Source organism: Clarias gariepinus, chromosome 19, assembly GCF_024256425.1.
Source record: "Clarias gariepinus isolate MV-2021 ecotype Netherlands chromosome 19, CGAR_prim_01v2, whole genome shotgun sequence".
Classification (NCBI taxonomy): domain Eukaryota; kingdom Metazoa; phylum Chordata; class Actinopteri; order Siluriformes; family Clariidae; genus Clarias; species Clarias gariepinus.
Window position 1 is genome coordinate 18,676,900 of NC_071118.1, and position 20,955 is coordinate 18,697,854.

Consider the following 20,955-nt stretch of genomic DNA (forward strand, 5'->3'; position numbering starts at 1 on the left):
GACATCTGTATCTGTAGCAAAGGCAATAGGTGCTGGACCAAGGCCAGGAAGATTGTAAAGGACCTTAGCCACTCCAATAATGGACTTTTGCGGTCAGGAAAGCGATTCTGCTACCTAAAGACCAACACGGAGTGACTAAGTAGGAGCTTCTCCCCACAGCCAATACAGTCTGTCAATCAGAACATCACACAGAACTAAACTATTTTGCACATTTATGGACATTTGCATTTGCACTCACCCTGGACATCCATGAACATTGTAAAGTTTTATATATTTTTTATATTTGTACAGCAAAAGTTTTTCTCTATTTGTACCGCTAAGTTTCTCTTATATTTTATATTTTGTTCTTATCCTCTATAGCTATATTTTCTTATATTTTATATTTAATTTCTTATTTTATTCCATATTTACTTTTTATTAATAATCATTAATAAAAGGTCACGGGGGCAGTCATATAAGCATTTCACTGCATATCGTACTGTGTATGACTGTGTATGTGACAAATCAAATTTGAGATCAATTTTTTACAGGACTATTATTTGAATTTTATATTTCAGAATTCTGGACAAATACAGAGTCCCTTAGGTTCCTGTGGTTACTCACTCATTTATCAACTTAATCCTGTATACAGAGTTACAGGGGACTGGAGCCTATCCCAGGAAACTTAGGGCAGGAGGTGGGGTACACCCTGGATCCATCACAGGGCACGCACACATTCACACACTTATTCACACACAATGGACAATTTGTAAATGCCAGTTAGCCTAATCTGCATATCTTTGGACAGGGGAAGGAAACCCACCAAACACGGGGAGAACATTGAAAACTCCATGCACACAGAAGCAGAGATCGAACCCGGCTGGAAATCAAACCCAGACCTTGGAGGTGCAAGGTGCCAGGTCATGTGGTACAAAAAATATTTATGGCAGAAAAAGTCATTCAGCTACTGTATGTGAATTCATAAAAACAAATTTGTTTCACAAGATTGGTGTCCTATAATTTCTACATCTCTGTGTTTGATACACACAGATAGTTTAATATGGTGGAAGGAGACTATCATCAGTAGTAGTTCATAAACATATGAAGCGGGTAGTCCACAATTAAGTTAAATGTTACAGTCTTCTATAAAGTATAACATAAAATAATTATAATAAATAGTTTTATCACAATTAAATAATGATCAAATAGCACGGTATTGTTACACATAGCTAATATACATGAAGTGGTTTCAAAGTAACTTAGTAGCGTTTTATGTATCTGTTCATAAAACATGCATTAACAGCGATTCGTTATGCCAATTTTTGCTGCCTTGCTACCGTCGTCCAGATGGAACAGAAAGCAACGTCTATCGATTCGTGCTACCCTATCAAAATAGTATTAAATAGCCTAAATGCTACTAAATGTAAGTGCAGCATGATTTGATACTTTATTAAAGCATATTTTTAAAGAAATTGGGGTAAATATACTAACAGACAATTATCCCCATCAAATAATGCTCCTAGTACATAATGTGCAAAAGGAATTAAGCTGTCTTCAAACTTGTCGAATAGCAGCAGAAAAACGACTGCTACATGGACTGGCAGAATACCGGAACTGTCTGTTGTTCCTAAACGGACAGTTTTAAGTGTTACACCCAAACCGGAAAGACTGACAGCATGGTTCTTCCATGTTCTGGTTAATGCAAATTATACTTATTAATATTTCACTTATTGTAATTAGTAGTTTAGTAGTAGTAGCAGCAGCTAGTAGTCTTTGTTTTTAGTAAAGGCATTATTTTAAATATCTTTTGTTCGCTTCGGGTAATCATCGGCATCATCTTATATACAGAGATGAAAAGGCTTGACTTAGATGCTGAATGTTAGGTTTACCAGTCCGTCTTAACGTGTGTTTTTAGCTCAATTAAGTTGATTTTTCGGCTGAAGGTTGACTGAGTGTTAATTGAGAGACCGTTAAAATGTCTAAAGTAAAGCTAAAGCAGGCTTCGACTGTTGTTAGCCCAAAAACAAACAAGCAAACTAAATGCGATAAGGGAAAGACCAAAGATGGCAAGAAAAGGAAATATTTCTACAAATATATGGATCCTAAACCGAAAGAAGCGAAGAATACAGTTTGTCTTCCGCCCAGAGATGCTGCAGAGTTTTCATCCAACTGGAAAAGTCTTCTATTGGTGAGTAGTTGTGATAATGGCAGCTGTATATTTGTGAAGGTGTGAGTTTAAAACATTATTACGCATTTTAACAGCAGATGGCGCCAGAAAAAAACCCACTTCCGAGCAGCCGAGTAGGTTGAAGGTACACAAGTTGTTATTTGCCGTATACACTGTGCATTCGTACTTTTTTTGACTGGCTTGAGTTAAATGTAATATAACATTTTGATCCATCGAGGAACATCTGTAGTCCAACTAGGGACTATGGAGGCCAGTAGTTGGGTTCCGTTGTATTTATTCCCATATTTCGACCGTGGTGGGACGTCCGGTTAACAGTCACACTCTAAGTACAATTTGGGAAAGCCAATTAGTCTTATCTGCAAGTCTTTGTACTGTGAGAGGAAACTGGAGTACCCCGAAGAAATCCACCAAGCACGGGGAGAACATGTAGACTTCATGCACACAGACCCTGAGGTGGGACTTTAATTCTGACCCTGGCTGTAGAAGGTGACAGTGCTAAACACTAAGCCACTGTGCCGCTGATACAACATTGAAAACATTCCTACTATATATTTATTTAGATTTTCTTACCCCTTGAAAAAAAGTTTTCTTTTATAAACGTGTGCACGTGTGTTTGAGATGCGCGAGGATCAGTACTGTATATTTTTGACCGCGGTGAAGTTGGTTTGACGTTGGACGTTGGATATTCGAGCTCCGGCGACCAGATTTCCAAATTGTGGCGGAGATTCGCTGATTTGTAGCGGGGATTCGCTAACAGAGGCCGGCGAAAGCAGCTCGCCTACTGCGCTCGTTAGGGACCGTCTGCAAATTACTGTCCGACTGAAATACGGATATTATTAATATTATACACATATTTAAAATAAATAAATGATCTATTGCCTCAAAATCCATTCTAAAATGTGTGTCCACTTGTTCTGGAGAGGGCACAACCTTTTTTTGGCAATATTATGACTTTTTATTTTTATTAATAATTAGTATTTAATAATTCTGCATTTTACTTCAATACCTTCCAAGTCATGTGACCTATTGACTCAAAATCTATTCTCAAATGTGTGTCCACCTGTCCTGCAGAGGGCACAAACTTTTTTTGTCAATATTATCACTTTTCATATTGAGTAATAATTAATATTTAATAATTATGCATTTTACTTCAATACCTTCCAGGTCATGTGACCTATTGACTCAAAATTTATTCCAAAATGTGTGTCCACCGGTCCTGCAAAGGGCACAACCTTTTTTCTGTCAATATTATCACTTTTAATTTTTATTAAAAATTAATATTCAATAATTCTGCATTTTACTTCAATACCTTCCAGGTCATGTGACCTATTGACTCAAAATCCATTCTAAAATGTGTGTCCACCTGTCCTGCAAAGGGCACAACCTTTTTTTGTCAATATTATCTCTTTGCATATTTATTAATAATTAATATTTAATAATTATGCATTTTACTTCAATACCTTCCAGGTCATGTGACCTATTGACTCAAAATCTATTCCAAAATGTGTGTCCACCTGTCCTGCAAAGGGCACAACCTTTTTTTGTCAATATTATCACTTTGCATTTTTATTAATAATTAATAGTTAATAATTATGCATTTTACTTCAATACCGTTCAGGTCATAAGACCTATTGCCTCAAAATCTATTATATAAGAGGTGTCCACCTGTCCTGCAGAGGGCACAAACTTTTTTTGTCAATATTATCACTTTAAATTTTTTTAAATAATTAATATTTAATAATTATGCATTTTACTTCAATACCGTTCAGGTCATAAGACCTATTGACTCAAAATCTATTCCAAAATGTGTGTCCACCTGTCCTGCAAAGGGCACAACCTTTTTTTGTCAATATTATCACTTTAAAAAAATTTTAATAATTAATATTTAATAATTATGCATTTTACTTCAATACTGTTCAGGTCATAAGACCTATTGACTCAAAATCTATTCCAAAATGTGTGTCCACCTGTCCTGCAAAGGGCACAACCTTTTTTTTGTCAATATTATCACTTTAAATATTTATTAATAATTAATATTTAATAATTATGCATTTTACTTCAATACCGTTCAGGTCATAAGACCTATTGCCTCAAAATCTATTATATAAGAGGTGTCCACCTGTCCTGCAGAGGGCACAAACTTTTTTTGTCAATATTATCACTTTAAATTTTTTTAAATAATTAATATTTAATAATTATGCATTTTACTTCAATATCTTCCAAGTCATGTGACCTATTGACTCAAAATCCATTCTAAAATGTGTGTCCACCTGTCCTGCAGGGGGCACAACCTTTTTTTGTCAATATTATCACTTTAAATTTTTTTTAATAATTAATATTTAATAATTATGCATTTTACTTCAATACCGTTCAGGTCATAAGACCTATTGACTCAAAATCTATTCCAAAATGTGTGTCCACCTGTCCTGCAAAGGGCACAACCTTTTTTTGGTCAATATTTTCACTTTTCATTTTTATTAATAATTAATATTTAATAATTCTGCATGTTACTTCAATACCGTTCAGGTCATAAGACCTATTCCCTTAAAATCTATTCTAAAAGGTGTGACTTCTTGTCCTACAGAGGGCACAAACTTTTTTTGTCAATATTATCACTTTTCATATTGAGTAATAATTAATATTTAATAATTCTGAATTTTACTTCAATATCTTCCAAGTCATGTGACCTATTGCCTCAAAATCTATTCTATAAGAGGTGTCCACCTGTCCTGCAGGGGGCACAAACTTTTTTTGTCAATATTATCACTTTAAATATTTATTAATAATTAATATTTAATAATTATGCATTTTACTTCAATATCTTCCAAGTCATGTGACCTATTGACTCAAAATCCATTCTAAAATGTGTGTCCACCTGTCCTGCAGAGGGCACAACCTTTTTTTGTCAATATTATCACTTTAAAATTTTTTAAATAATTAATATTTAATAATTATGCATTTTACTTCAATACCGTTCAGGTCATAAGACCTATTGACTCAAAATCTATTCCAAAATGTGTGTCCACCTGTCCTGCAAAGGGCACAACCTTTTTTTGTCAATATTATCACTTTAAAATTTTTTTAATAATTAATATTTAATAATTATGCATTTTACTTCAATACTGTTCAGGTCATAAGACCTATTGACTCAAAATCTATTCCAAAATGTGTGTCCACCTGTCCTGCAAAGGGCACAACCTTTTTTTTGTCAATATTATCACTTTAAATATTTATTAATAATTAATATTTAATAATTATGCATGTTACTTCAATATCTTCCAAGTCATGTGACCTATTGACTCAAAATCCATTCTAAAATGTGTGTCCACCTGTCCTGCAGGGGGCACAACCTTTTTTTGTCAATATTATCACTTTAAATTTTTTTTAATAATTAATATTTAATAATTATGCATTTTACTTCAATACCGTTCAGGTCATAAGACCTATTGACTCAAAATCTATTCCAAAATGTGTGTCCACCTGTCCTGCAAAGGGCACAACCTTTTTTTGGTCAATATTTTCACTTTTCATTTTTATTAATAATTAATATTTAATAATTCTGCATGTTACTTCAATACCGTTCAGGTCATAAGACCTATTCCCTTAAAATCTATTCTAAAAGGTGTGACTTCTTGTCCTACAGAGGGCACAAACTTTTTTTGTCAATATTATCACTTTTCATATTGAGTAATAATTAATATTTAATAATTCTGAATTTTACTTCAATATCTTCCAAGTCATGTGACCTATTGCCTCAAAATCTATTCTATAAGAGGTGTCCACCTGTCCTGCAGGGGGCACAAACTTTTTTTGTCAATATTATCACTTTAAATATTTATTAATAATTAATATTTAATAATTATGCATTTTACTTCAATATCTTCCAAGTCATGTGACCTATTGACTCAAAATCCATTCTAAAATGTGTGTCCACCTGTCCTGCAGAGGGCACAACCTTTTTTTGTCAATATTATCACTTTAAAATTTTTTTAATAATTAATATTTAATAATTATGCATTTTACTTCAATACTGTTCAGGTCATAAGACCTATTGACTCAAAATCTATTCCAAAATGTGTGTCCACCTGTCCTGCAAAGGGCACAACCTTTTTTTTGTCAATATTTTCACTTTAAATTTTTATTAATAATTAATATTTAATAATTATGCATTTTACTTCAATACCGTTCAGGTCATAAGACCTATTGACTCAAAATCTATTCCAAAATGTGTGTCCACCTGAGCTGCAGAGGACAAGTGGACACATTAAATTATCAATATTATCACTTACATTTAAGTCACTTATACTTCTTCTTTGTCTTTCGGCTGTTCCCTTTCAGGGGTCGCCACAGCGAATCATCTGCCTCCATCTAACCCTATCCTCTGCATCCTCTTCTCTTACACCAACTAACTTCATGTCCTCTCTAACTGCATCCGTAAATCTTTCTCTAGACCTCCTGCCTGGCAGGTCCAACCTCAGCATCCTTCTACAGATATATTCACAATCTCTCCTCTGAACATGTCCAAACCACCTCAATCTGCCCTCTCTGACTTCATCTCCAAAACATCTAACATGGGTTGTCCCTCTGATGAACTCACTCTTGATCCTATCCATCCTTGTAACTCCCAAAGAGAACCTCAACATCTTCAGCTCTGCTTCCTGTAGCCTCACCGTTTCTCTTGGATTCCTCTCATTCACACACATGTATTCCGTACCTCAGTGGTTAAGGCATTGGACTACGGTTCGGAAGATCCCAGGTTCAAACCCCACAACCACCAAGTTGCCACTGTTGGGCCCTTGAGCAAGGCCCTTAACCCTCAACTGCTCAGATGTGTAATGAGATAAAAATGTAAGTCGCTCTGGATAAGAGCGTCTGCCAAATGCCTAAATGTAAATGTAATGTAAATGTCTTGCTCATACTTCTCTGCCACTCCAGACTTCCTCATACAACACCACAGCTCCTCTCTCGGCACCCTGTCGTACGCTTTCTCTAAATCTACAAAGACACAATGCAACTCTTCATTACCTTCTCTGTACTTCTCCACCAGCATCCTCAAAACAAAAACCGCATCTGATGTACTCTTTCTAGGCAAAAAGCCATATTGCTGCTCACAAATGCTAACCTCTGCCCTTAACCTAGCTTCCACTACTCTTTCCCACAGCTTCATTGTCTGGCTCATTAGCTTTATACCTCTATAATTGCCACAGCTTTGCACATCTCCCTTGTTCTGAAAAATCAGCACCAATACACTTCTCCTCCATTCCTCTGAAATCCTCTCACTCTCCAAGATCTTGTTAAACAAACTTGTCAGAAACTCTACTGCCACCTCTCCTAAGCACTTCCATACCTCCACAGGTATGTCATCTGGACCAACAGCCTTTCCACTCTTCATCCTCTTCAATGCCCTTCTTACCTCACTTTTACTAATATTTGCTACTTCCTGTTCCACAACAGTCACCTCTTCTACTCTTTGTTCTCTTTCGTTTTCCTCATTCCTCAACTCCTCAAAGTAATCCTTCCATCTTCCCATCACCCTCCTGGCATCTGTCAGTACATTTCCATCTCTATCTTTAATCACTCTAAGCTGCTGCACATCCTTTCCATCTCTATCTCTCTGCCTTGCCAACCTGTACAGATCCACCTCACCCTCCTTACTATCCAATCTAGCATACAAGTACTTATATGCTCTTTGTTTGGCCTTTGCCACCTCTACCTTCACCCAACGCTGCATCTCTCTGTACTCCTGTCTACTCTCTTCAGTCCTCTGTGTCCCACTTTTTCTTAGCTAGCCTCTTTCCCTGTATACACTCCTGGACTTCCTCATTCCACCACCAAGTCTCCTTGTCCACTTTTCCCTTACTTGATGATACACCAAGTACCCTCCTACCTGTCTCCCTAATATTGGCTGTAGTTGTCCAGTCAACTAAAAGCACCTCCTGACCACCCATAGCCTGTCTCAACTCCTCCCTGAAGACTACACAACATTCTTTCTTTCTCAGCTTCCACCACTTTGTCCTCTGCTCTGCCTTTGTCCTCTTTACCTTCCTCACCACCAGGGTTATTTTACACACCACCATTCTGTGTTGTCTGACTACACTCTCCCCTATCAACACTTTGCAGTCACTGATCTCTTTCAGATTACAACGTCGACACAAGATGTAGTCGACCTGAGTGCTTCTGCCTCCACTCTTATACTGTATGTCACCCTATTTTCCGGTATTTACTACTGCCATTTCCATCCTCTTTGCAAAGTTCACCACCCTCTACATTCCAGACTTGGGACTGGCACAAGAAGACACTGGGTTGCACCCCCCCCCCCCCCCCTCTGGTTGCACTAAGTCACTTATTCTTATATTTATTAATAACTAAGGTTGAAATACAGTTGCAAGCAATAATAAGCAGGTCCAATCATCTTGCGCAAAAATACATTGGACACAGTGGACACATGCATTTAAAGGAGACATACCAATAACATAATGACATGATTTTAGAATGGGGGGGAATTTTATGTCAAGACCTTCAAAAAGCTCTGGATGCTGAAGAAAAGCATCACACAATAATGTCACTAAATGTGATGTCACTCAATATAATGTCACACAGAAAGTCGCTGCAGCATTGAGGGAATTGGTGATCCCCCCCCATCTTGTCTTCTGAGAGACACGGCCACCCTAAGAGGTTCTTTTTATACCCAATCATGTTTCCAATTGACCTAATAAGTTGCAAATTGGTCCTCCAGCTGATTCTTATATGTACATTTTACTTTTCCGGCATCTTATTGCTACCTGTCACAACTTTTGGAATATGTAGCTCTCATAAAATCCAAAATGAGCCAATATTTGGCATGACATTTCAAAATGTCTCACTTTCAACATTTGAAATGTTATCTATATTCTATTATGGAATAAATATTTAAATTTAAAACTTCCACTTCATTGCATTCTGTTTTTATTAATAGTTTGTACAGTGTCGCAACATTTTTGGAATCAAGTTTTGGGGTTTTCCATGTATACATGCAAGTGTGCATAAGCTATGCAGCAAAATCTTGTGTAAGGGCCCTGGGAGTTGCATCCTAATGGCAGCAGTTTCTAACCTGTTACTAATGACTTTCAGGGCGTGCTAGAAAAGCAAAAAGACCTGGAGGCTGGAAAAAATCCTTAGAAAAACAACTTCATACACTATGATGTAATAGGGCTGATATCATAGTGCTCGGACTCTTAAAAAATAATAATCCTAGTAAAACCTGTGCCAAGTTGTAGTGCGGACAGGGTATTCCGCTGTGGCGACCCCTTGCCGGGAGCAGCCAAAAGACCAACAACGACAACAGAAGAACATAAGACTCCTTCACACACTATGACGACATACAGACGACATATAGTGCTTAGGCCCTAATAAAAAAAAAATTCCTATAAGAAAAAAAAGGGGCCCTTCACACACTAAGACGACAAACTGTAGGGTTGATGTTCATATGCTTGGTTCCTAATAACAATCTTTAGAAGAACAAGATGGCCCTTTACACACTGTAATGTACTGTAATAGGGCTGATGTCATAGTGCTTGGGCCCTAATAATCTGTACATGGGTATTACATTGAGACACCCTAACTTAAGTTAAGCCTTTATTTGTCACATACTGTACATTACTGCGCACAAAAAAATTCTTCACATACCAGAGAGCAGGGTCAGCTATGATATGGCACCCCTGGAGCAGATAGGGTTAAGGGCCTAGCTCACGGGCTCAACAATGGCAACTTGGTGGAGGTGTGGCTTGATCTACCGACCATCTGATCAGTACTTCAGTTTTGTATGCCTGCAAGTTCCATTATACCGTACAGATGAACCAGCCCTGGTTGCTACTGAAGAAGTTGTGCAAGTACTGCTTGACTACATGTCATTTGCTATAGCCTAAAGAGTGGGCACATCACTATGAAAAGGTTAATCACTGCTACTGCTACTGCAAAAAGACCTGGAAGGTATTGAAGTAAAATGCATAATTATTAAATATTAATTATTAATAAAAATGAAAAGTGAAAATATTGACAGAAAAAAGGTTGTGACCTTTGCAGGACAGGTGGACACACATTTTGGAATAGATTTTGAGTCAATAGGTCTTATGACCTGAATGGTATTGAAGTAAAATGCATAATTATTAAATATTAATTATTAATAAAAATGAAAAGTGAAAATATTGACAGAAAAAAGGTTGTGCTCTTTGCAGAACAGGTGGACACACATTTTGGAATAAATTTTGAGTCAATAGGTCACATGACCTGGAAGGTATTGAAATAAAATGCAGAATTATTAAATATTAATTATTAATAAATGTGCAAAGTGATAATATTGACAGAAAAAAGGTTGTGCCCTTTGCAGGACAGGTGGACACACATTTTAGAATGGATTTTGAGTCAATAGGTCACATGACCTGGAAGGTATTGAAGTAAAATGCATAATTATTAAATATTAATTATTATTAAAAATTTAAAGTGATAATATTGACAAAAAAAGGTTGTGCCCTCTGCAGGACAGGTGGACACCTCTTATAGAATAGATTTTGAGGCAATAGGTCTTATGACCTGAACGGTATTGAAGTAAAATGCAGAATTATTGAATATTAATTATTAAAAAAAAATTAAAAGTGATAATATTGACAGAAAAAAGGTTGTGCCCTTTGCAGGACAGGTGGACACACATTTTGAAATGGATTTTGAGTCAATAGGTCACATGACCTGGAAGGTATTGAAGTAAAATGCAGAATTATTGAATATTAATTTTTAATAAAACTTAAAAGTGATAATATTGACAGAAAAAAGGTTGTGCTCTTTGTAGGACAGGTGGACACACATTTTGGAATAAATTTTAAGTCAATAGGTCACATGACCTGGAAGGTATTGAAGTAAAATGCATAATTATTAAATATTAATTATTAATAAAAATTTAAAGTGATAATATTGACAAAAAAAGTTTGTGCCCTCTGCAGGACAGGTGGACACCTCTTATAGAATAGATTTTGAGTCAATAGGTCACATGACCTGGAAGGTATTGAATAAAATGCATAATTATTAAATATTAATTATTAATAAAAATGAAAAGTGAAAATATTGACAAAAAAAAGGTTGTGCCCTTTGCAGGAAAGGTGGACACACATTTTGGAATAGATTTTGAGTCAATAGGTCTTATGACCTGAACGGTATTGAAGTAAAATGCAGAATTATTGAATATTAATTATTAATAAAAATTAAAAGTGATAATATTGACAGAAAAAAGGTTGTGCCCTTTGCAGGACAGGTGGACACACATTTTGGAATAAATTTTGAGTCAATAGGTCACATGACCTGGAAGTAAAATGCATAATTATTAAATATTAATTATTAATAAATGTGCAAAATGATAATATTGACAGAAAAAAGGTTGTGCCCTCTGCAGGACAAGTGGACACACATTTTAGAATGGATTTTGAGTCAATAGGTCACATGACCTGGAAGGTATTGAAGTAAAATGCATAATTATTAAATATTAATTATTAATAAAAATTTAAAGTGATAATATTGACAAAAAAAGTTTGTGCCCTCTGCAGGACAGGTGGACACCTCTTATAGAACCTCTTATAGAATTATTTTGAGGCAATAGGTCTTGTGACCTGAACGGTATTGAAGTAAAATGCAGAATTATTGAATAATAATTATTAATAAAAAATTAAAAGTGATAATATTGACAGAAAAAAGGTTGTGCCCTTTGCAGGACAGGTGGACACACATTTTGGAATGGATTTTGAGTCAATAGGTCACATGACCTGGAAGGTATTGAAGTAAAATGCAGAATTATTGAATATTAATTTTTAATAAAAATTAAAAGTGATAATATTGACAGAAAAAAGGTTGTGCTCTTTGCAGGACAGGTGGACACACATTTTGGAATAAATTTTGAGTCAATAGGTCACATGACCTGGAAGGTATTGAAGTAAAATGCATAATTATTAAATATTAATTATTAATAAATGTGCAAAGTGATAATATTGACAGAAAAAAGGTTGTGCCTTCTGCAGGACAGGTGGACACACATTTTAGAATAGATTTTGAGTCAATAGGTCACATGACCTGGAAGGTATTGAAGTAAAATGCATAATTATTAAATATTAATTATTAATAAAAATTTAAAGTGATAATATTGACAAAAAAAGGTTGTGCCCTCTGCAGGACAGGTGGACACCTCTTATAGAATAGATTTTGAGGCAATAGGTCTTATGACCTGAACGGTATTGAAGTAAAATGCAGAATTATTGAATATTAATTATTAATAAAAAATTAAAAGTGATAATATTGACAGAAAAAAAGGTTGTGCCCTTTGCAGGACAGGTGGACACACATTTTGGAATAAATTTTGAGTCAATAGGTCACATGACCTGGAAGGTATTGAAGTAAAATGCATAATTATTAAATATTAATTGTTAATCAAAATGAAAAGTCATAATATTGACAAAAAAAGGTTGTGCCTTCTGCAGGACAAGTGGACACACATTTTAGATTAGATTTTGAATCAATAATTCGTTTATTTGTTTTAAATATCAATGTTTATAATATTATTATTATCCGTATTTCAGTCGGACAGTAATTTGCAGACGGTCCCTAACTCGCGCAGTAGGCGACGTGCTTTCGCCGGACTCTGTTAGCGAATCCCCGCTACAAATCAGCGAATCGCCGCTACAAATCTGGTCGCCGGAGCTCGAATATCCAACGTCCAACGTCAAACCAACTTCACCGCGGTTATTTTTGTACATACCTCTGTGTACTACATCTGTGTAATTATTTTTATTAAAAATTTGTTTAACATTGCTTATGTATTGCACATCTCAAGATTTAACTTATTCTCACTCCAAAAACGTTTTTCTCTGCTCTTTTTTGCCTTTGTTGGAATAAATGTTCTTACTTTCACTATTAAACAGAGTAAATAGTCATAATTTTATAATAGTTTTAAATAGTTATAATGTTTATTTTTTAAATCATGCTTCCATTAATAATAAAATGCTTTTTTATTCCTTAATTAAAAATAAATAAGTAAATAAATAAATATACATAATGTGTGTGTGTGTTTAGCAAAACTGCGGACAGACTGTGTGTCAAATTGGTAGTTGGTTTGGTTCTGGGCAAGGGGCAACCTCTGATTCTAAAAAAATTAGTTCAAAGCAAAAGTGCCACAATGTGAGTCAGTTTTCATTCAATTCAATTTTATTTGTATAGCGCATTTAGCATTTGTCATTGTCACAAAGCAGCTTTACACAATCAAAAGAATTATTTACGTTTGTATGGAATGTGAGGTGCATGAATCAAAATAAGTAGATTGTCCCTGGTGAGCAAGCCACGGGCGACAGTGGCAAGGAAAAACTCCCTGAGATGGTAATAGGAAGAAACCTTGAGAGGAGCCAGACTCAACAGGAAACCCATCCTTATTTGGGTGAAACAGAAAGCATGAATTAATCTGCATTTATACTGTGTGTTAGGTCGCAGGTAGTTCAGCTATAACAGGTAATGTTAATTGATGTTAATATGGAGTCCAGGTAGTTATTGGAGACTCAGGTAGACTTGTAGGAATTTTCAGTCTTGAACTATCTAGCAACTGCAGCCAAGTCAAGTCCTCTGAGAAACAGGTGTCAACACCAGTCGAGGCCAGTACCGTCTTCATGGTAGAGTGAAACTATCCCCAGACAACAGACGCATCCCAAAGAGACATACGGGGCATCCATGCGACGAGATCTCCAACCAGAAGCGGAGCACTAGGATGGGTCAGACATAGCTCGACAGAGAGAGGGAGGAAAGAGAACAGAAAAGGGGAGAGCAGAAGAGGAGAGATAAGTTAGGTATGGCTGCAGTCACATAATGTATAATGTGAATGTATATTTAGTGTAGAGTGCAAGCAGAGACTTCGGCATGACTAACTATAACAGCATAACTAAAAGGGAAGAGCCAGAAGGAAACACAGACATGAGGGCTCCCTGAGATGTAAAGCAAACAATCACCTCACCGTCAACAAACCTAAGTGATCAATGAGAGTGGGGAAGACGGCATCTAAACATACCAGTTCACCATAATACTCTACGTCCACAGGCCTCATAGAGCCTGTGTTCAAATGTTCAACTTTACAACAGAAATAAACATGTTTGTAGTCTGGAACAAAAATGGTTTTAGTCTCCAGAGTTAGATTTCTTATTCATGAAAACTGTATGGGGTGAATTTTTATGCAACTCATCAGTGACAAATATTTTAAGCTAGTAAAGTATGCATAATTATGGGCATGGATAATTTAAATGACAGCTACATGGGACGAAGTTTACTTTTTATTCAACCAAATGCAAGGTAATATGGCGTACAACTTAACGTTAGCCACCATAGCATTTTAGCTAAGCTAAAGCTAAGCTTCTGGATACCGAGGTTTGTAGGCATGTTCCAACCAACAGCCAGGCTCTATTTGTTATGACAATTTGCCCATTTATGGCTTAACCAGAGTTTAGGTGAAGTCAGCTAATGCCAAGAGGTCAATGATTAGAGCACCCACAGTTCAAAAATGTATGGGTGATATTACAGAGTTTGTTCAGTCCTACTTCAGTCTATGGTTCTGTGTCAAGAGGTCACTATAACTGCAATATACTACTTTGTCTTTTTAGGAGTTGTCTTTTATATCTTGCTTACATATTCTTTTTCTATTATGTTCGAAATTTATCTATGGAGGTTATTGTACCAAGCTGCAAACATGTTTATTTTCGTTGTAAAGTTGTAACATAAAACATGTTACATGTTTAACAACATAAAACATGGTACCCTTGGTTACATACCAGCTCTGGCCTCCGAACTCTTTGGCCTTCATGTTGGTTTATTCTTTTAACAACAAATGCACTGTAAACAGGTGACTTCTGTTAGTAGTAGATAAAGTGTATAGCAGAAACAAAATAATTGGTCTTGCTTGTTTTTGGAGGATTTAAAAACATGCATATGTTAATAATACAACAGTAGTTAACAATATAGTAATAACAGTAGTTTATCATTATTGTCAACAGACTAATTCTCTGGATCTTTAGACTGACAGCTTGTATTGTGTAATTTAATTGTGTTTTTGTGTTTTGCAGGTGCTCAACTCAGAAGAGAATTTAAATACAAAGAAGCTGAAGTCATTCCCAATTAAAGAATCCAACAAACGTGCACAGTGCAACAATCAAGATACAAATCAAGCAGCAGTCAAAGACTTTAAAAAATCATTTAACTGTTTGAAGCAACAGGAATCTGAAGTGGCTGGAATGGAACAACGTAGCAATTGTCATAAACAGCACAAAACTGAGAAGAGGAAAATGAATGATGTTGAGGGGGGACAAAAGAAGCAAGCAGACAAAAGGAAGAAAATTGAAAACACAGAAAAGACACCAACAGAGTATGTATACAGGCATTAAATAGAAATGGAAGGCCTTTTTATGGCATTTAGATAGACCCTTTCTGATACTATCACTTGGTAGATTTAGTTGACTTTCTGTTTTTGATCTGTTTAAATGTGTAAAGCCATGACTTTGAATAATCTCTTGATTACAGGAACAATTAATTATTCCGATTATGAATAATAGAATTACTCAGTGGCACTTATTTATCTCAGTTTTTAAATTAGCTGTTAAATTAATTGTTTTAGGCAAAGTCAGTGGGAAAACACACAATGTCACTGGCTAATAAAAAGAAAATCATTTGGTTGTTGGTTTTAGTCTTTAGAATTATAGCTGGTGTGTAGACATTAATATACAGTCCAGTCCAAACGTACTAAAAAAGGCTAGTTTTTTATTTTTTTTCTCTTTTTATTTTTTTATTTTTCCTTTTTGCCCCTTCTGAGTGAAAGTCTATCAGTTTGGTATCAAGGTCTCTTTGAAACAAATTCACATGAGTGAATGCAGATTTTGTATACATGTATTATAAATCTACAGAGAATTTTTTTGCTGCACTGCAGTAATACACAAAATATTCATCAGTCATTTCTATCGGGGTGCTCAAGTCAAACCAGGACTTAGAAAGAGAGAATAGAAAGAGCTTAAGAAAATGGTAATGAGAGTAAAATTAAACCTTATTTCTTTATATAAACTCCTGCTACATTAATGCACTTACTGCAGTGTTTCGCTAGTGCTAGAATAGCATAAATGTAGAAAGTTTTTTTAGTACACCAGCACCATGATCAGACTGCGTAATTTATGTCTGAAATGCTGGACTCTCAGGAATTCCTACAATGGCCCAAACATGGGGAAATCACTTGGAGCCAGGTCAGGACTCTGTGGGGGATGTGGCAATACTGCAGTGGGCTCTGAGCCACCTCAGCTCGGATCATTATTCATGCTAAGCGTCTCATCACAGTACCGTTCTTGAAGTCAACTGTAAATCTCGGTCAGCTTCAAGTCCCAAGTTTTACTTGATCGCCCCTTTGCGTATAATGTTTGCAAAATACAGTACAATGTTCTTATTTTTAAAACAAACACATCTAACATTCTAAATAAGTTTTCTCATTCCTAGTGTATGATATTGTCATGTGCAATGTCTCAGCAAGAAATGTGAACCTAGGGCTGTCAGTATCCTTGGCCGAGCCACTTCACTTTTGTTGTGGTTGTTGTTTTGTTTTATTTATTTATCCATGTATTTATACTTTATACTTTTCAAATGCTCAACTTGTATGTCTTGGCTCATAGTACTGGAAATGAAACACAGGTACTTTAGTACGGCACTGCTTAGTATGGAGGATGTTGGGTAGATTGCTGAGCCAAGCTGTGCTGCACCTAATAGAAAACCACTAAAAGCTTTTTGTTTTGCTATTAAGGGCAGATATCTGGTTTGATGACATAGACCCTAATGACATTGAAGCTGCTATAGGCTCAGAGGCTGCTAATATCGTGCGGAAAAGGAGTGGTGTAACTCAAGCAGACGCCAAAACTACAGAGAGGAGCACGGAGCAGTTGCTGGTCAAGGAGAGCACTTGCGATGGGTATGAACAACAAAAAAAAAGCCAATTTAATAGTTTTTTTTCTTGCTTGATCTTAGAAAAGGAGTTGTATTAACTTGACTTCTGCTATGTCATGTTGGCGGTAGACAATCTAATAAACTACAGCATCTGTGCTACATATCCTTAAAGTAAAGTTAACTGTTTACACAAAGCAGCTACAACACTTTGTGATAAGAGTGCCAGGAATCATGTCCCAACCCACAAACTATTGGGATAACCTTTGTTGGCAAAGGCTGTGGTGGTTCTAGCTATTTGGATGTAGGCTGTGACTATGTGTGGTTTTTTTTTTTTATAACTTATTGCTTCTCTTTAACACATTTGTATACAGAAAATCAGTTGCTCATGAAAGGACAATAATTGGAATTTTCTATTTTGGGTAAAAAAAAAAAGTTGAATATTTCAGTGCATTGGACTATTATTAAAGAATGCTTTGTTTTCTAATATTTGTAACTATGCTTCTCAAACATGTAAATATTTTCTAGTTATCTTATCTTTTTTTTTCTCCTTGCTGCTTTTTATGATTTACAGATTGACACGTGCAGTTGCTATGGATTGTGAGATGGTAGGGGTGGGGCCTGGTGGAGAGGAGAGCATTTTAGCAAGGGTCTCCATTGTCAACTATTTTGGCAAATGTGTATATGACAAATATGTTAAACCAACAGAGAAAGTCACTGACTACAGGACAGCTGTCAGTGGCATTCGGCCTGATGATATCGAACACGGTGAGCAAACAAAATATTTTTAGCATCATAAAGTATTAAACAATCACCTTAATTTTCAAAAATCATCAGCTGGATGACCAATAATTTTAATCAATAAAAAATGTGTTCATATTCATTGAATTCGTGCAGTACATAGTACTGAAAGTTCAGCTTTAGTCCACTGCCAAGTTCATAAGTGGATTAAAAACTGAGTAATTAAAATTTATTATATTATAATATTACAAAGGGCTTTCAAGACAAACCAGGATTTGTGATGAAACTTCTCTTGAATGAAGGTGTAAAACCGATTGACATTTACTGAAGACTTCAAGCATAGTATGGTGTAAAACATTTTAATGGTGCAAAAGAAAAAGGCTCTTTTAAAGAAGGCTGTGTGTTCGTGCATGATGATCCCGGGCCAAGGTGGCTTAGAGCCCCCTGCAGGCGTTCTCGTGAAAGTTTTGCGAGTGGAATGTCTCACTCTTGAAAATTAGTGGATAGCTATTGCCAACTTGCAGAAAAGACACGTTGGTCTGTTGGAACTGTACACACTTAGCAGTGTATCATTTAGCAGGAGAATATTAAGAGAAGTAAGGTAGCTTGTACTTGCTTAAGTGTGTTCTGTTATTCTGCACAAAGTAAAATCACTGGTTTAACTTGAACACCTCTTATATTTTGGATGATGTGTGTGAACATTCTATTTACTCATGCACAATATTTTTTTAGTTGTTGTGACAGTTCATATAAATGTTGCCATTGCTTCCACTTTTCTTTATTTTGTATGTTTATTAATGAGACAAAATGTAAATTATTAAAATGTTTAGATATTGGCATAGAACATTCAACCCTACTTTTTATATTGTTTTTTAATTGGTATTCACTTTCTATGTATGTTTTACAGGAGAGAACTTCAAAGTAGTACAACAGGAAGTGGCTAAGATTCTGGAGGGACGAATATTAGTGGGACATGCCATTCATAATGATTTAAAGGTGCTGTACTTCCTGAGTTTATGCTGAATGAATAGACTATATAAATTTAAATCATTGTAAAATCTTTTTAATCTTTGCTCTTGTATAGATTTTGTTACTGGATCACCCAAAAAAAAATACAAGAGACACTCAGAAGTACAAACCTTTCAAGAAGATAGTAAAGGTAATAATGCTTTTCTAACCAGAGTGTTCACTGAGCTTTTTATAGATGTAAACATAAATGTTTTAAAATGTCTTTCTTACCTTCTCTCATGCACAGAGTGGACGTCCAGCACTGAGGGTGTTATGTAGAGAGATTCTTAATGTGAAAGTACAGCAGGGAGAGCACTCATCTGTATGTACCACTTTAGTTTTATTAAAATACAGGTAAATCCTGGATTGTGAGCATAATTCATTAAGGAAGCGTGCTTGTATATCAAAGCAAAATTGCCTATAAGAAATAATAGAAACTATGATGGTTCGTTCCAAAACCCCAAAATATTCATATAAATAATTTAAACAAAATGTAAAGTAATCCACGCATGAATGTTGACTATACAAGTGACACACTGAGATTGAGCATGGGAGTCGATTACACATAATTCCCATAAAAAGTTACAATTTCTTTAAAAAAAATTCTCGTCTTGCAAAATGCTCACAGACCAAGGTACTCGCAATCCGTGGTTCCACTGTACATACTTTAATGCATACACTTTTACTGCCTGACTGGGTTGGGGCAATTTCTGTCCAGTGTTTTTGTAAATTACTTTGGAATTTTACTTGTAGTCCTTTTTGAACATATTGGAATAGCAGTGCCGATTGTTTGGTTTTGGCCACATACTGGGGACATCTGTTATACAATTCAAAATATTTCAGCTTTCATTTCAATTAAATGTAATTTTTATTTACACCTAGAGTTGTTAAACAACTTAAAATATGGTACCTTTTGCTTGTAAACAGTTTGGTTATTTCAGTGGGTCTTTGAATAATTTTAGTTATTTTAAAAATGAGATATGCAACCAAAAATTTATTATTTACTTTAACTCTCTTTTCTAATAGTTTTGCTCATTTAGTAATTGGGTGGTTTGATCTGTTGTGTCCTATTATTCAATGTAAAGCAAAACAAAATACAAATAATTGGCTTTGCTATTACAGTACATTTGGGGAAGATTGAATACTTGTAACTTTTTTGACCTTTAATATGCTGTGTGCATGTGTATGTCTCTGTTATAGGTCCAGGATGCGCAGGCCGCCATGCGTTTGTACACACTAGTGAAGAAGAAGTGGGAGGCAGAGCTAAAAGCCAGCAGGGGTCAAGCCACCAACCAAAAAAGCTCTCGCAAACCTCGAGCCAAACCTGGCTTGGTAACAGCTTAAATGCGTAAGACACAAGGAGTAATTGAGAAAAGAGTTCCAGGTGCCAAGTGTTTCCATGACATTACCTTAAACAGAATTAGCTGTAAACTATTGCTAACAGTTCGGTCATTGTGATAATTAGTAACATCTTTTGAGGCATTTCTACAGGGTCAGTTTAAAGAACAAGTATTACACACAAGCAATTTACTTTGTATGTGCTCACAAGTAAATAATATGGTGATCACACTAGTTGTATTCCTTCAGTGCAGCCCTTTAAAGATGATTTACATATGCCGTATGTATACACAAAATATATTTGTATTTCAGACCCTGTGGGAACTTTGTCCAACAGCTTGTTCGATAATTCATGGTCATTTTGAATCTATTCTGTTGAAAGAGTAAATACTAGTATTAGATCTGCATATGTGTAAATGTCTTACATACAACATACAATTTTCTGTGGCATTTGTACATAATACGAATCTAAACATGGTTTGTACGGCTTTTAAAACTCCAAAAAAAAAATCTCAGATCAATAATCTGGTTTAAATAAATGTACAAAGTAAACAGAATCGGTGTTAATTTTCATTTATTTACTGTTTTCCTCCATTGCTCCGTTACCCGGCTCCTAAGTAAGTGCTCTATGAACATGTGGCCTGCATTCTTAGCAGAGAGAGGGGCTTATAGAAATTGCCAAACTGAAACCAAAGGTTTAACAACAGCCATGTTGATTTGAGAGCGGATCAAGTCGTGTGGAT

At 35.6% G+C, this 20,955-nt stretch overlaps 1 protein-coding gene across 1 annotated transcript; it reads left to right on the forward strand.

Annotated features, from left to right (window-relative positions):
* The first annotated feature begins 1,639 nt into the window (after positions 1 to 1,639).
* Positions 1,640 to 20,769, forward strand: rexo4 (REX4 homolog, 3'-5' exonuclease). Its single transcript, XM_053479301.1, has 8 exons — positions 1,640 to 2,167; positions 15,277 to 15,575; positions 16,989 to 17,153; positions 17,700 to 17,893; positions 18,774 to 18,862; positions 18,951 to 19,025; positions 19,122 to 19,196; positions 20,075 to 20,769. Exons 1-8 carry the CDS (start codon positions 1,955 to 1,957, stop codon positions 20,216 to 20,218), a joined length of 1,254 nt encoding a protein of 417 aa, XP_053335276.1. The 5' UTR covers positions 1,640 to 1,954; the 3' UTR covers positions 20,219 to 20,769.
* The last annotated feature ends 186 nt before the right edge of the window (positions 20,770 to 20,955 follow it).

Excerpts from the sequence above, each read along its gene's own strand:
- rexo4 (XM_053479301.1), top strand. The coding sequence starts at position 1,955 with ATGTCTAAAGTAAAGCTAAAGCAGGCTTCGACTGTTGTTAGCCCAAAA. Across the intron at positions 17,894-18,773 it reads GCCTGATGATATCGAACACG|GAGAGAACTTCAAAGTAGTA; the intron begins GTGAGCAAACAA and ends TATGTTTTACAG. Across the intron at positions 18,863-18,950 it reads CCATTCATAATGATTTAAAG|ATTTTGTTACTGGATCACCC; the intron begins GTGCTGTACTTC and ends GCTCTTGTATAG.